This window comes from Dermochelys coriacea, chromosome 9, assembly GCF_009764565.3.
Source record: "Dermochelys coriacea isolate rDerCor1 chromosome 9, rDerCor1.pri.v4, whole genome shotgun sequence".
Lineage (NCBI taxonomy): Eukaryota > Metazoa > Chordata > Testudines > Dermochelyidae > Dermochelys > Dermochelys coriacea.
Window position 1 is genome coordinate 68,103,570 of NC_050076.1, and position 17,665 is coordinate 68,121,234.

The 17,665-nt window shown below is 37.1% G+C and overlaps 1 protein-coding gene and 1 long non-coding RNA gene across 10 annotated transcripts in view; both read right to left on the bottom strand.

The window, feature by feature from the left end:
• The window catches only part of DIAPH2 (diaphanous related formin 2), an 835,399-nt gene that overhangs the window by 399,119 nt on the left and 418,615 nt on the right, over positions 1-17,665 (bottom strand). For all 9 annotated transcript variants that reach the window (XM_038415147.2, XM_043492689.1, XM_038415148.2 and 6 more), the window contains one exon: positions 11,746-11,875. In XM_038415147.2, the coding sequence (XP_038271075.1) occupies positions 11,746-11,875 (130 nt within the window). The remainder of the gene's footprint in view (positions 1-11,745; positions 11,876-17,665) is intronic.
• Positions 765-11,725, bottom strand: LOC122455878. Its single transcript, XR_006274383.1, has 4 exons — positions 8,455-11,725; positions 6,181-6,185; positions 2,624-5,929; positions 765-1,437 (listed from the first exon to the last, which is right to left on the bottom strand). It is a non-coding gene; the product is annotated as an uncharacterized LOC122455878 (long non-coding RNA).

Genomic DNA, 17,665 nt, shown 5'->3' on the forward strand with positions numbered 1-17,665 from the left:
CAAACAACAGAACATGAATAAATGCCACCAGCCACACATTATTTTAGCATATACCTGTACACATACATACAAATATGAAAACCACACACAAGACAGCCCTTAAAAACCAAAATCACTTTAAGCCTTGATGCCACAGCAAATGTTGTGTGGAGAAAATCCCTGTACCCACATGAAGCCTCACTGAGGTCGGGTACAGAGGTCAATCATCTGGAGTTGATTGAAACATGGGGACTTAGATGACTAAGCATTTGTAGTTAGATAACACATGCATTTGCAATGACCAAAGAATTTCCTTCGTTACATGCAAGGAAGTACATGGGAAGATTGTAGATTCTGAACAACAACAACAATAATGAGATAAATTACTAATTATTTTAGAAGGTAATTGCCATGCTTTAAAGGCTAACTCTGAAAAGACATCCCTCAATGTATACTTCTTTTGAGGTGATAATTTTAGATATTAGTGCAAAAGAGAAAGATTAATTTAAGGTAGTTATCAATGGTTTAATTGTCCAATAACGCCATCATTTAACTGTTATTTTATTCTACAGTTTAACTAATTAAAAAAGGTTGTAAGAGATATTTTGGAGTTTTTCTCAAAAATGTTTATAATGCCAATGCATTATAGGTCATCATAATTGTAAAACTGATAGCAGTCAGAGGCTATCATCATGTAGCTAATATATATGTGGCTGCCACACACAACACACTGTTAGATTTTTTTCATTATTAATTAAAGGTGAAATTAATCATCTTGTCCTATCTACACGAATCCCAAACCATCAATCTTTGTGCACAGAGCTGCATTTCAGCTCTGCTTGGTAATGGGGTTGCTATGCAGCCTTCTCCTAGATACTCCAGCCTACAGATTTACTGCCCCAATTCAGGGGTTTTGAGACACTGTATCCATACAGTCATGAATCTCATGGCCCTATAGAGCTGGTCAGAATTGGTCCTACAAAATTCTGTTTAATCAGAAAATGCAGAGTCACACAAAACATCTTGTGTTTAATGAACTTGCATCAAATCACAGGCAAGGCTCTGAGGGAAATTTTGAAAACTTTGGTTATGGTCTAATTTGAAACAAAGCCAAGTTAAAAAAAAATGCTCTAAACTGATACCCCAACTTTTTACATGGTCATTCTTCTAGCCTGGCCAGCCTCAAAACTACTTCAATGATGGTGTATTTGGAATGAGTCCAAATCCCTCCTATGGGGTAAAAACGATACACAGGGTTGTTTTGAACAACTCCCTCTATGGAAATTAAGTGACATATAGTGTTGGCATAAGCTCTTCTGGGCAAGAGTTAATTTTACCCTTTCCATACTCATGCCAGAACAAGAAAGGGGCCTGGGAGAGAGGAATCATTTCACCTCTACAGAAGCAATTTTGAGTATGCCGCTAGAATCATAATTGACATCCCTTGCTAATAGGACTCTCCACACCATTAGTTGGTTCAGAAAAATAAACTAACTATTCATGGTAAGAAATGTTGTTCCTTAATTATACAACTGCGAGGGTGAGCAAAGTGAGGTTTTTTGTTTTGTTTTTTGTTGGGGGGGAGGGGAGGAGATAAGCATAGTCAACAGGGTAAGAAAATTCTGATAAGATATCTTCTGGGTGACAAAGAACCAAGTCTCACTTTTTTAATTTTTAAAAAGGATTAAAAATATTTATTCTTCATTGGTGAAATAGGTCACAATAGAAAGATTCCATTCACCTGAAGACAGTCTGGTCTCAGTTCTTATTAATCTCAGAATACCAGTGACAACTTCTGGAACAAATGACAGTTCTAGAATTACCAAAAAACTGGGTACATTGCGGGGGGGGGGGGGTTAATACACTTTTTATATTTAGCTCAGTGCCTGTCCCAAATACACATAAAAAATTCAATCAGTACTTCACTTTTACAAGGTCTAAAATTCACCAAAATTAATAATCTATTTTTTATACTTCAACACACATATATAAGGTTACACAATCAGATCAAAGGAAATTGTTTGAAATGCCACCATTTTAGAGCAGCACACATATAGAAAACTCCTCTGCAAAGCAAGTGACCTATTGTTGGCTAGTAAATTGGTAATCCATTATCTAAGGTACATTTATATTTCTATAAACTACCAAGTACAAATATTAAATAGATCATTTTGCTTTTATGCAGAAATAGTTTGCAGCCACTCCATCTTAGGCTATGATCTCTTCAGATATAAGTAAAGCAAAGCTCAGGCCTGGTTAGAAGCAGAATGTGATTCCTCCAAGGAATTCCCAGATGTTACCTCAGATGAGTTTCTTTTATAGGTAGCATTCTTCCCTCAGTCAGTAATTAGAAAGTTAGGTAGCGCTATGCTGCTAAAGATATCACGTTAGATGAAGTCTGAAACATTTGTGGTTACTAGAATAGCTTAAGTCGTTTCACAAGTATTTTATTTTTAACCAAGTGTAACAGAAAAATTTGATTTCCGGTAATTAAATTCTTCATACTTAAAATTTTACTGTGTAGTTTCCCCTCCTAAAAACAGTTGTATAATACTGGTGGAATAGAATGACCGTGGTGTTCCATTCCAGAGGCAGCTCAATTTCAGCGCTAGATTAATTATTAATTCTCTTTCTAAAACAATACACATCTATATCTACTCTAATATTTATAACATATAGTATCTATTACTGTAAATGTGGTAATTTTTATTCTTGTGATTGGACAATTAAACATAACATTACAACAACATTACAAATATTTTAGAAAGCTAGATTTGCATAGAGGTCCTCTAAGCTTTGTGCTGCACAAGCTTTGGGCTTCACATCCCTGATGCAAAATCTGAAAAGCTTCCCAATCTCAAAATTCATAAAATGCAAATCATCAATCCCTGTTCCTGGCAGATAATCAGTATATGTTCTGAGATTTGACAACCCCCGTTGTCTCACCTTGCATGGCTACATGTTTTAGTGGTCATGGAATTATCCTATCCTTTTGAAAATCCAGCTACAGCATGGGTCTGAATTACCTCCTGTGGCAGACAACTGCAAAGATTTACTATACACAGTGTAATTAGTAGTTCATTTATTTGTCCTAAATGTACTGTCCTTTAATTTATTACATATTCCTGTGTTCTTATGCTAGTCTTAATCTTCTTGTTGTTAAGCTATGTGTTCTTAATCTATTCACTATTTACTTCTCTCAACTGTGAAAAAGGTTTATTCTTATCTTTTAACTGATCACTGATCCATGAGAGGACCGCCCCTCTAATCCCATGACTTTGCTTTACTTTGCTTAAAAGTCTTTGATGAGGGACACTGTCAAAAGCTTTCAGAAAGTCCAAGTAAACTATATCCACTCGATCACCCTTGTCCAGTGTTTGCTGACCCTCCTCTCCCAAAGAATTCTAATAGGTTGATGAGACAGGGTTTCCCTTTACAAAAGCAGTTTTGACTCTTCCCAACATATCATGTTCATCTATGTCTCTAATAATTCTGTTCTTTACTACAGAAATCAGAAATACTATAGTATCAAATTCTAACTATAGTATCAGAAAAGTGGTAATATCTACTAAATGCCACCCATTCATGGCAATGCTCTGAACTATCCTTCACAGTAAATTGTACATGCCTTAAGAAGGTTATTTCTCTCCTCGCTTTTTTCACATTATTTGTCAAAAGTGTAATAGTTAACAATGTTAACTTTTTAATTATTACCACTGGGTGTTCTTGGTTCTTCATCAAGATTCCTAAAGCTATTGTTCAAAGCTCTATGAAAACTCAGTTAGCCATCATTATATTGCATTACATACCATGCAAGCCTGAGTATTTATGAAGATAAAAGAACCCCAAGGAAACTCTCTGAATAGGAGACGCTATTCAGGGCTCAGCTGAAGTTAATCTAATGCTCTTATTATAAAATGAGACAAAAGTCTTGGACTGTCTAAGAGAAGAAAAAAGGGGACAGCAGTATCCATTATGGAGGTGATGGTCTATCAGCACGAGCATCTCACAGAATGTTGTCTGGACTGGACATATGCTCTAAGGATTGACCTTTGGGTGAGCTCTGTACTGGACTGGGAAGGAATTTGTCAATAAGTCCAGGCTATAGATTGATTTTTATATTTTTTTCTTTTATCTGTAACTTTGTTTTCCAATCCTTTCACCTTCAACTATTTTGGATCTTTATCTTAAGCTGTGTTAAATATACTTGTATTTGGTTTTTACTACAGACACAATCAAGTGCTTGTGTCAAAGAGTGCTGAATTGAAGGGAGGCTGGTAAACTAGGGTGTGGTGCTTCCAGGGAAACAGTGGATTGGCATGCATTGCAGGTAACCAGAAGAAAAGGGATTGGGCACTCAAGTGTAACAAAGTAGGGTGTGTAAATTGCTAGCCTGCAGAGGGTGAGAGAGGGGCTTATAGTAACCCAGAGCTTGTGTCGCCTGCAGCCAGTAGCTCCGGGAGAAGTACCCCCAGCGGGCAAAGACAAGACTCCTTCACGCTATAAGTAGGTGATAGCGATTAACCCCACACACTCCAGTTAACCCCACAAAGTACCACAATGGATATATCCAAACCCTAGTTAGAAGGAGACAAGCCTGAGGAGCCCAGCAGAGCCCTATATAACCATATTTTAAATAGAATATGCCAAGAGTGACCTCTCAAGATGTCCAAGCTTGAGAAAATGATGTTATCATTAAGAACCGCTATCATTAAGAACTCTGAGGTTCTACTGTACATCAAAAAAGCCTTTTCATGTCCTCTGCCAATACCTTAAGGAAATCCCCTCAAAAATCACCACAGGCAATTGGTAAGAAGTTAAAATTTTGTCCACAAAACTCGGAACATACTGGGCAAAAAGCATTATAAACTACCTGTGCTTGTTGACCCTCGAGTACACTGACATAGATCCTGTCCTAAGGAATGCAGGCACAGGATAAGAAGCTGTATTTCAATAATGATCTGAAACACTGTCAGTGGGATATGAGAGAATGCAGATAAATCACCATAGGATGATAAGAACAATCAAGAAACATCAGAAGGTTTCAGGAGCTACTGGAAGAAACAAGAGAATTCCAGTGGACGTGGAATTTTTCAAGCACCTTTTCAAAAAAGTCTTTTATAAGCATTTGTTTGTGACTTTCATACTTAAAAAAAATAAATAAAAATCAGAATAACATTGTTTCACAAATTTGAGAGAACAGTTTTAATAATGTTGAAATACCGTTAGTACCCATCACCTTCCAAAAATGTTGTCCCACCACCCTGACTACAGAAAGTCTTCTCTTTCACTTTTTCATATTATTGTGCCCACAGACTGTGCATGGTATGCAGACGAAGATGAATCATGGACCTGTTCTTGCTTCTATTTCATCTGCATTTGTGCACCTCAGGGGATCAGTGCTGTGCAGAGGTGTGATGTATACATGAAGATGAAAGCTGAACAGAAACTGATGCACAAACATATTGTTTGAACCTCACAGAGTGGGTGCTCTTCCCAGTATGCCCTTAATTAGCTTTCTCAAACAGACAAAAGCTGTAGTTCTTCTACTTTTCCAACAACTAGCACTAAACACATAATCAAATGTACTTAACTAAAATACACTATACACTGTAACCATATTTTTTTCTTCTAAACCACACTTAGTACCGAACAGATCAAGGAGGGATACACTGGGCCAAGAGTTTTAAGCAGAACTCCTCACAGAAAATTGTTGTCTCAATATAGGCACATGCAGAAGGAAGAAAACAAAATGATCATTTATGAATAAAATATGTTTTTGCATCAAACACAATGAATTTTGAAAGAGGTGGCTATTCTTAGTCAATCTAATGTGTAATTGTTACATAACATGACTAATATTAGTAAGTGAAATGCATATACAGCATATTAAATGTGCTACTGGTTATAGATAAGACTCCCTTAGCCACCTTCCTTAACAACTTTTTCACTAGGAGGGTGGTGAAGCACTGGAATGCGTTACCTAGGGAGGTGGTGGAATCTCCTTCCTTTGAGGTTTTTAAGATCAGGCTTGACAAAGCCCTGGCTGGGCTGATTTAGTTGGGGATTGGTCCTGCTTTGAGCAGAGGGTTGGACTAGATGACCTCCAGAGGTCCCTTCTAACCCTGATATTCTATGATTCTACTGGCTAGGTTGTGTTAGTACGTAGAACACTGCCTACTGTATTTGTTTATAAATCACTTTGCCTATCCAGGATTGTGGAAAGTGAGTGAGTGTGTGTGTTTTCTTTAATAGGAGAGTTAATATGGACAGTGACAAGTTTAGTTGGAAGCTTTCTGGGCTATTAGCTTGCACACTACTGAAGTAAAGAAATGTATGCAATATTTCCTCTGAAGCAATATGAATACAACCCATTAGGCAGTTTTCATGATATTGCTATTTACTGTGACTAATTTTTACGACAAATTCCTGATCTTCCAAGAGTATGGAACATATTTATTATGGATTCTAAAAGTTTAGTATACAGGAGACATTGCCTTTGGCAGATGTCAGTTAAAATATCCGAATGGCCAAAAAGTATTTAATTCAAAACTCACAATGACACGAGCTTTTGATTCTGTAAGACTAAGATAACTGTTTAAGAATACTTGACATATTGTATTGCAAAATTAAAGTGGCCAGAATTATTAGGAGTATAAACTCTCATATGGAAAGAAAAAAAGATAGTGATTGTTTAGGACTCAAATAACAGAGGATATGATAAAATAATGAATGAATTAATAATGAATAAAATATAGAATAAATAGAGAAGGTAGATCAAGAAATTCTGATCTCCGTGTCCCATAATGCAAAAACAAGGGGACATTTAATGAATAGAAAAGGTGGCAATTTAAAAACTGATACAAGGAAATATATTTTCATAAAACACGACTATGAAATTCATTACCATGGGAAGCAGAATGGTGTTGGGACCAAAAGTTTAGCAAAATTCAATAAGCGATTGGATAACAAGAATATCCAGAGTTTCTATAGTTAATGCTAACAAATTCTGGAAGGAATATTGACCCTCATGCTGCAAGGTATAAGCCAGTGGCTCTCAAACTTTTGTACTGGTGACCCCTTTCACATAGCAATCCTCTGAGTGTGACCCCACCTTATGAATTAAAAACACTTTTTTACATATTTAACACCATTATAAATACTGGAGGCAAAGCGGGGTTTGGAGTGGAGGCTGACAGCTCGCGATCCCCCCACGTAATAACCTCATGACCCCCTAAGGGGTCCCGACCCCCATTTTGAGAACCCCTGGTTTTAGCCAATCTTTAGCTATTAAAGATTAAGATGAGTTCTAAAGTGAGTGAGAGAGAGAGAGTGTGAGTGAGTGTGAGGGGGGGAGGTGGCGGCCCTCTAAAGCATCGAGTGCTGGCCATGGTCAGAGACAAGATCATAGACCAAACAGACCAGTTCTGATCCAGTATGGTAATTCCTGTGTCCCTATGTACATTTATTAATTAGTGAATTTTGGGTTCCACTACATTTCCTAACACATGCCCACAACCGACTTGTGAATAACTGGAATTCTTCCAGTATAGTCATTAGATGTCAAGGTTTATATGAAATATGGAGAATGAATCACTCTATAATCGATAAAAGCCCTAAGGATGGTCCATATGGGCCAGGGTTAATATATTTGAATACAGTGGTATTGGAAAACTTACACAATCAGGGCTCTCAAACCAGACATTGTATTAGCTCTAAATTAATTTTTGTGAAGTATATTAAGTTTAACTATAATACATATAATAAATAGCTAAAGAGACAGATAGACCAAATCCATTATAAAGGTCACAGTGAGTGGCAATAAAACAAAAGGGGCTTTTAAAATACAGGGTCATCTAAGTTTTCAGCTTTTAATTTTTATTTCTTATTGAAAACAGTATTTCTTATGCAAATCAAGCCAACATTATTTCACATCTCCACATTGTTTGTCATGAGAACCACTAATGTTGTAAAGATTTAATTAACTTTTAACATTTTTGGTGGATGGATTAACAGAATTATGGCAGGCAGATTGTGCAGCAGCACAGCCAAATTATATACGGGCGTATAGATGATGTTGCTATTGACTCCGTTGTGTGTGTATATATATATAATTTCTCAAAAAGTAATTTTCATTATCAGAATATAGTAATTTTAAAGTAAATCAAATTGGGAATTTATACTATTTGACCATGCCCATTTCATGTATTATTTGTTCGGTGGGGTTTTCTCAAATGCGTAAGATAGAGTAAAGGATCAAGTTCTCTCCTGATCTAACTCATGTTTAGTTAAATACTTAAACCAGAAACTAATATTTAGGGCCAGGGTACATTTTTTTTTATAATAACCCTTCAATACTTTACAAAATGCTAAGACTTTTGTAAGACACAATCACTAATGAAAATTTAACAATTTGGGGTTTACACGTGACATATTTGGAGAAACCTGTTGCCAAGTTCTTACATAAACAGCCACATATTTAGAAACAAACAAAAATCAGCACAAATATGATATCTCCAGAAAGAACTCGGGAAGTTGTTTCCAAAACAAAAGGGGGGAATAAAAAAAAATACATCTCTTTAACAAACTCTTGACACTCACTAACTACTTATTTCCTTTAAGTGCAGAACATATACAGTGATTGCATGGCAAGATCGGTACTGGAAATCTATGGATATCAATAACTACTTGGCAATTTCCAAGTGCAGTAGAGATTGTACTTAAAGTGAGACTGCAAATCTGGTTTCATGCAGGTTTTAAAGAAGCTTTGTATGATAAATTGAACAGCCAAGAATTAAGGGCAAAAAATATTAAAAAGTGACAGAATGGCCAATAATAAAACTCTAAGTTAACTAAGAGTTAACAGGCAGCACTAATAAGATATAAGAAAGAATCAAAGTTCACACATCCATAACAATGAAAGGAAGCAAATTATTAATATGACAATGTGAACATACAGACAAAGGAAATATTTTTTTCTTGAAATTTAACACATGCATGCAAGAACAAATAATTTTACTGTGGAGGAGAGGAGGGACATGTTGAGACTAACCAGTGCAAGACCCAATTTAAGTAAACAAAAGAACAGAATAAAGATGGAAGAAGCACTATTATTGTGAGTGTACTTGATCAGATCATTTACACTTCAGAGGACTTTTGGCATGGTAAACTGTTTTATGTTTAGCTTTATTTTGCTTATTGTGGCAAATGAGGGAATTATGTGTATTTTTTTAATAAATATTTTAGGCACTTCACTTTACCAGTTTGCTATTATTCTGCCTGACTGCAAGGAGTTCAATCACAAAAGGCTGTTAGGAAGGGAACAAAATATTGGCAAAGATAAGGTAGAGTATAGAGGATACCAAGGAACCTTAAGGAAACAATACAGAAGCTATAAATTAGGGAATGACCCTCCCTGACTCCAACCAGGCTGGCAAGTTCTCTTTCCAGAAACCTTGGATCCAAGCAGTTACTAAAATCGTAATGATGCTGGTCTAGATAAGAAGCGTGAGGGGATGGGGTGGGGAACTTGAGTGGGTTGTCAGCGGCTGTCTTAGGGGCTGACAGAGACACACTGAGGAAGATACACAGAAACTGCAGCAAACAGGATCTCTATCACCAGCCCTGAGATGGAGGTAGTTGCACTGAACAGAATGTACCAAAGCTTGCAAGGAAAGATTAAGGTTTAGGCAAAGAGAAATATGAGCATAAACCTTTATTGGTTGTGTACCTTTACTCTGCATACTGTGTATCTTTCCACGAATAAATCATACTTTGTTTGAAGATGCTGTTTTTGAGTCACTATAATCAGCCCGCTAACTCTGCCCTCGAGCTAGTGTGTGTGTAGCACAGTGCTGCAGTGGTGCCAGAACACCACTGTGAAGAGAGTTGGGCCTGTTGGGTTAACATAGCTGGTAAACAGAAAAGCTGCAGCCCAAAGATCCAGGCTACCACTGTAAGGCAGTAAGGGGGGAGAGTAGCAAAACCTGTGTACTTGACAGGAACTAAAAAAGGCCTAAAGCACAGCTGACCCTATGACTGTGACATCAGTATTTGAATTGGGATCTTTAATTTTGTGTAGAAGTACTGTGCCTAGAAAGATATATGCTCACAAATTGTCACCATTAATACATCACTGTTTACCCACATTTACCACACTGATATTTGAAATAAGAAAAAAAAAAACTCATTCATTCTCCACACTTTAAGCAGATCAAACTTGTGATACCACTGTAAGCAACTTTAAAATAATATTAAGTGATGGCAGTATAATACCTACTGTGTGAAAAAGAATTAGAGGTGGCTTTTATTCTGTGCCAAAAATTGGGATAAAGGGTAAAATTTCCAAAAGTAACTTAAAATCTTAAATGACATTCATTGAGACTTGGCCTCGTGAAGATTTCTTGAATATTTGTTTTTAGCAAAACATTATGGTCCACTCTTACCAGCACCGACAGATATGAGTTACATTACATAAATGCAGAAAGGTTTGCAAAATTGGGCTTCACAGTGGCAGGTTACAGTTTTAAATGCTCCTTAATTAACAGTTGGTATAGTTTTCATGTTAAATTATGATAATGTTGGGTATTAACATACAAGACAGATTCAGTAAGGGTCAAGCTCTGAGTTCCTGACTCATTTTTTTCTCAAGCAAACTTCCACTGATTACAGCACCTCTGAATTTAACCCAGTATTTAAAGGGTGAAAGATATCTTTCAGGAAGACTTTGCCATTTAAAAACCAGTCAAGTGACCTAACATTTAGGTTTTGTAAAGATAAACTGTTTAAAGACACTGGACTAAATATGAGCTTTTTTTATTTAGTTCCAGTAGAAATTGTTTTTTAATTAAATAAATTGTATGAATGACAAGTGGCTCTATTTTTATCTGTTTTACTGGGAAAATTATAGAGAGCATAACCTCAACCTTTTTTTATTCTGGTACCTTTTTGAAGCAGTTTCTTATTCATTTGATAATTCTGAACAATGCAAAATACAAGAAAAAAATTACTCTGTACTAAGTCTATTGTTTCTTTGATTATAGCATCAACAATCACAGGCTTGTAATATGGAACAAATATCTGTAAATGTGTAACACCACTTACAGTAGTTACCTCTGAACAGAGACTGAAGTGTTTTGCTGTTACTTGTTGATCAATAAAATTAGTATTCAAAAACGTAGGCAGTATTTGTCTGAATAAAAAACACAAGACACTACAAACCTGACAATGTGAATGAATACATGGGTAAAGACCTGACCAGTAAAACCGCATTTTGGTTTCAAACCCCCACTTATCATATATCCAAACAGTCCTGGAAAAATCCTTCAAAATGTCCAATGACTACTAATTTAAGGAATTTTTATACTTCTGAGGACTTGGTTTCCTTGCAATTTGAATTAGATAATAATGATTTAAGGAGATTTGACTATATTATTGTATATGTTGTGATTATATATATGAACAATAAAGCAGGTCTTTAAAACCATTAATGGGGAGCTGAACATTATCGGGATGCTGATTTTATAAAACTCCTTGTGTGAAGTTCAAAGTACTTCACTGTAATGTGCTGTGTTACCTCACTCCACTTCAAAGCAACCACTCCCTGTACCTTTTCCCAGGTCAATAAACAACTAGAAGAAGAAAAATCCATGAGGATTATTTATGCTTAGAGGTTACATAATTCTACAATCTAAAATTAAATGTTCTGAGAGCATTCCGTACCAATACAGATAAAAACTACTCTAGATATATTATCTACATGCTTACCTTTGCTTGCACTCTCAACGTGTTCCAGTTCATCTGTGAATTTTAAGATGTCCTGATAATTCTCTTCACAGATTTCAGCCAGAAAATGCAAGAGTGTTGTTTTTTGATTTGATGATTTAGTATCTCTAATCTGCAAAGATGACAGCAGAGTAAAGACATAAGGAAAGAATGTATTATTTAGCTTTATGAAACTCTTTTCTTAAATCTACTTTCAGATTTATTTTAATTCACTTAATTACAGATTTTAGTGAAAGTTATCTACATTTCCAATTTGTGAATGAAATTAAAAATTGCTATGATCCTCAAAATCATTTCTTTTTAAATTAACCTTAGTGTGGTTTCTAAAACAATGTTAATCATATAAAATATCTGAAATATTTGAAAAATCCAAACTCCATAAATCTTTATTTTATTTTTTTTAGAATACAGAGATGCGTGGTTCTGCACATCTGTTTCAGTGTCAGTTATGCTCAGTATGAAGTGCAGAGATGGTCCACACTAAGGGGTGGACTGAATGTTGAAACATTGTTAGTCTAGAAGTTAAAATATTGTTAGAAATTGAACAACAAGTTATTCAATTCATCTTTCTAAATCAATTCCAACTTAAAATATTGTTAGAAATTGAACAACAAGTTATTCAATTCATCTTTCTAAATCAATTCCAACCTCTGCTGCATGTATTCTGGGATACAGTGCCCGCTAATCTATGTTTGCTTTTTTAAGCTCTCAAGGGAGAGGTTAATGGAGCTTCTTCCCATCATAAATACCAATTACTCATTTAAGCAAAATCCAATATATATTTAAAAATCAATCAATCAAGGTGGAATTATATTAGTGTTTCATAACCTATTTGGTTGGTCTTTCACAGAACATTTGAAATTAAGAACTAAACGGCCCCCTCCCAATGCCCCCACCCTCTTCTTCAAAAAGAGAGGTGAAAAGCCCAGGAGATCCAGACTGGCTGGCTAGCAGGAGAATGAGAGAGGGAGTAGTGTCAGTGTCAATATCTCATCATGCTTTCTGCTCTCCCATGGAAATGTCTCTACAAGAGTTTACTGGGGATTCTTCAGACTCAATGAGAACAAATGGGGACATGGACTCTCTCCATTGCACTGTTCCACCACCAACCACATAGGGGCTCCTTGCATGGTCTGAATCACCCCCCCCCCCCCATTGAAAGAAACTTATGGACAGCAAGAATCATGAGAAAGTTGTGGAACTGTTAAGATACATGGGTTCTGACAAATTTCCAGATAACCACTGATTTTGGGGCCAACCCCCATGCTAATTCCCATGTCTATGTGTTTGGATGTCTAATGAAGAACCCTATGGATCAAAGGGAATCATCAGATGACGCATTTGAGTCTCAGCTCAGAGTTTCTGTATCCCACCCAACAATGAAGGATTCTATTTCAGATGGCAAAATTTGGTTAACTCCACAATGTGAAGAAAAGGGAAGCAAAATGTAACAGTGGCATCTACTTCCTCTAAAAATGCAACAAAACAAAACAAATCATCCAGAAGTCTCACAATCTATAACCCTCTGACCACTACATACAACTACAAATACTTATGCTACACCGTCTGTTCCACCTTCTATTTAGTTGTGACACACTAAGTACACTTCTCAGACCTGAATAAGAGCTCTGTGTAAGCTTGAAAGTTTGTGTCTCTCACCACCAGAAGTTGGTCCAATGAAAGATTGTGTCACCTACCTCGTCTCTTCGTATCCCACCCACGCAGGTATAATTCAAAAGTGTTTGTGTGTATTCATTTTAGATTTGGCCGATGTAGAGGATGTAATTATTACTTGCTTGCAAGGATACTAACAGCACAGAATAATGCAGATACAGAATGCACATAATTACTTTCAGAGACTTTTTCATAGATGAGCATTACTATCACAGATGAATTTGTAAATGCTTTTTAACCCACCTTGACATCTAGTGCTTTGTCTAATACAGACTAAGCTACAGCATATCCTGCAAATGAAATCAAGGATTTATTTTAAAAGAATACATAAATATGTGCACAAAATCTCCAGTTTGTTGTCTCATTCTGTAAATTGTTAGAAGTTATAATTCTATAATCCTCAGATGACAGGCTTGCCCCACTGATATTCATTTTAACGCAGGCCTTTCAGCTTTAAGGATTTACCCTGTTAAGAATGAGTACACTCCATAAACAGGCTTTTAAAAATATAGGATATTTAGGCAATTAGAAAGCAATTTAATTCATACTGATTTGGTTACTAAAGACCAAAAAATGTTCAGTAATGGTACGCAGTATAAATCAGGTCTTAATGTATTACTGTGCGATCTCCACAAAAGTACCCCCCCACCCAATTTCTTTAAAAAAAAAAAAGAAAAAAAAACCACCACCACCTAAATTCAGTTCCTTAGCCACTAAATTTAAAAAGTAAACTAAGTTGAATTATTTCTTCAAAGGATTTAACAAGAAAAGAAAGGTTTATTTTTCTGTGTTGCAACATCACAGAGTAGGTAAAATTGAGTTAATTCAAATGGCCAACAATTTATCTTCTCTTCAGAGCTATGTTCTGTGGCACGAATAAAAATACTATACTAAGTCTGTATGGTATTTTACTGGACTACTTAAACACCTTAAGAGAAGAAGTACTTGTGGCACCTTAGAGACTAACAAATTTATTTGAACATAAGCTTTCGTGAGCTACAGCGAATACAGACTAACACGGTAGCTACTCTGAAACCTGTCATTAAACACCTTAGTATATTCTCATACCGTTAAAAATCTTAAACGGTACTGTGCGTCACAAAGCTGATCAACTGAATTCTGTTAAGTGTTATTGGGGTGACCAAATATAGTTTAAGGATTGTCAATGACAACAAAAGAGAAAGCATGCAGTGAAATATACTTGTCTAGGCACTCCTGCTGCTCAGATGGAAACAGTGAGAAGACTGATTTAATGAAGTTAATCTTTGCCTTTTCCACTGTATAATGGGCTCACTAAATAATATGTTTATTTAACGCACGTTCTTCAAGGTATTTATAACAGTTAGGATATAGAGCTAAGAACATATCAAACAAATATTTTCAGGTGGGTTTTGTTATAATTGTTATTATTTAACAAGTTAAGACCCACAAAATAAAAGAAAATGAAACTCAGTCCTGAAGTCCTACATAGGAAAAACATCTAACTAGGCTGAATTAATCCCCAGTGGAACTTGACTGACAGATGTTCCACAATGGGTACATTTATGCCATTGTCTCCATTATCTTTAGTGTTATGTTTTATGCTTCAGAGGTACAGTTAAGATTTTGTCTTGGATATTTAGTAAAAGTCAAAGACAGGTTACGGGAAAAAAGAAAAAGTCATGGAAGCCATGACCTGTCCGTGACTTTTACTAAAAATATCCCTAACAAAATAGGGATGTGTAGATCCTCATACTGCCTGACGAGGGGCAGCTATGCAGGGGCTAGGACCTGCCTGCAGCAGCTGGGGGCTGCGGGGTACCCCTGCCATCTGCAGCTCCGGGGGTTCCTCGCTGCTGCTGGGTACCCCCGCCACACGGAGCGCTAGGAGCTGGGCGCTCGGGGTTCCCCCACCACCCATGGCAACCGGGAGCTATGGGGTACCCCACCACCCATGGCAGCTTGGTGCTCTGGGGGGCTGCCAGAGACACTGGGGGTACCCCATAGCTCCCTCTCCCTGCAAGCTGTAGGGACCCTGCAGCACCCAACCACCGCAGGCTGAAGTCCGGGAGATCGCTGGAAGTCACTGATTCTATGACTTCCACAACCTCCATAACTAAACCATAGCCTTAACTACAGGTAATCCGACTGGTTACCAGCAACAGGCAAGCAAAAGACAAAAACCAGTCCTTTACATTCAGTGACAATCAAGCATTTTCTAAACAAGTAATTATCAGTATGACTGGGACATTAGTAACATGAAGTTTCCTAATAGTTTCCATTCTAATGTCTGTTTTCAGTCTCTCAGAATTTTTAATCTCTTTGGCTGAAATTTTCAGTCTTGTCTTTGTCAGAGAGTGATTTTTGACCCCGATCTGAAACAAATAGTACAGCCATTTTTGAGTTGAGTTTAAATAAAATAAAATCTATGACCTCCACATCCCACTGCTCTAGTGCAATGTTAGTAATATATGGTTTTAAAGTCAAAGTAGGAATTTGGCTGGGAACAGATCATCATGGATGATAGATACTTTTTGAATGTTCCAGTAAAAACTGGTTTTGATTTGGCCATGTTATCATGCTTTGAGATTCACAACACTTACTTTTGGTACTCCTACCAAGATTCAGATTTAACACAGGTTGCGTGCCATGCACCTGGCCGCATACACACACAAACACAGAATGAGCATGCCTGATTCTTTGGACATACTACGAGTGCTCTGAGGGTGAAATTAAATCATTGCAAACAATAAAGATACAAGTCCTAATCACAAATTAAGTCCACTCCCTGACATTCCACAATCTTGGGATGGCCTTTTGCACAGTGATGAACTGCACACTGAATAAGGTAGGGCTCGCCAGGGTGCAAGTTTTAGATGAACAAATATGTTTTAAAAATGAGCCATACATATATGCCGCATTATGTTAAGTGGCCCATGAATGGAGAAAAGACTGTGTAAGTCAAGAATCAATGGTTTTAGAGTAGCAGCCATGTTAGTCTGTATTCGCAAAAAGAAAAGGAGTACTTGTGGCACCTTAGAGATTAACAAATTTATCTGAGCATAAGCTTTCGTGAGCTACAGCTCACTTCATCGGATGCATTCCGATGCAGTGAGCTGTAGCTCACGAAAGCTTATGCTCTACTAAATTTGTTAGTCTCTAAGATGCCACAAGTACTCCTTTTCTTTTTTCAAGAATCAATATAAGTGTTTTTGTGAGCATCTGGGTATTTGTTGAAAAACCATGGACAGCTGAGATTTAGTCTCTGTCTTCTCAAACTGAGAAATGTCTTATTTGGGCTATAAGATAAAAACTAATTCTGAAATATAATATTGATTTTTTTAAAGATGACAGACAAGGAAAATAGTGGCAGAAGAGAAGATTACTTTTTTCTCATTCTCTTTTCACTTCTCACTGTAGAGAACTACTTCGAGGCAGATTTACAATACATTAACATTAGAACAAATACCTATTGAAATATAGTCAGTAAAGTTGATCTTATTTCAAGGGAAGTAAAAAAAAAACCAAAACCAAACATATGAACGCACACTTTAGTAACACATTATTAGGGCCAAATTGTTCCTAGGGCTTATGTGGCCATGCAGTGGAGTTGGCGGGAGTAAGAACCGTCCCTTCACTATCAGAGCCCTCATTAGTGTCCTCCAGGTTTTGACTCCAAACATTTCTGGAAACGCAAGAGATGCAAAATGGGAACATGGGAGAAAACAGATGAGTAGTAGACAAAGCATTAGCTGGCAGAATTTGCTCATCAAACAGGATAATGGTGGTATGCTGCACTTCATAAAGGGGAGCCCCCTAATTACTCCTTTCCCTTTCTGAAAGCATGTGCAAGGCTGTGCTATCTTTAAACATTAAAAAACACTCCCTTCCATAGCCAGGAAGGAAAATCAGGATAGCCAATTCTCAAAATACTGATGCTGCATAAAAAAAGCTGAGCACAAAACTGGCAAAGTGTGTTGCATCCCTTATAAGGGCTGCTTCTGTGCTAGGGTTGCCAGTTGTCCAGTTTATGGCCAAAATGTCCAGTTGAAAAGGGACCCTGGTGGTTCCGTCACCACTGCTGACAGGGCCATTAAAAGTCTGGTCGGCAGCACTGTGAGGCTAAGGCAGGCTCCCTGCCTGCTCTTGCTCTGTGAAGCCCCCGAAAGCAGCGGCACGTCCCCCATTTGGCTCCTATGTGTAGGGGCAGCCAGAGGGTTCCACATGCTGCACCTGCACCAAGCACTGG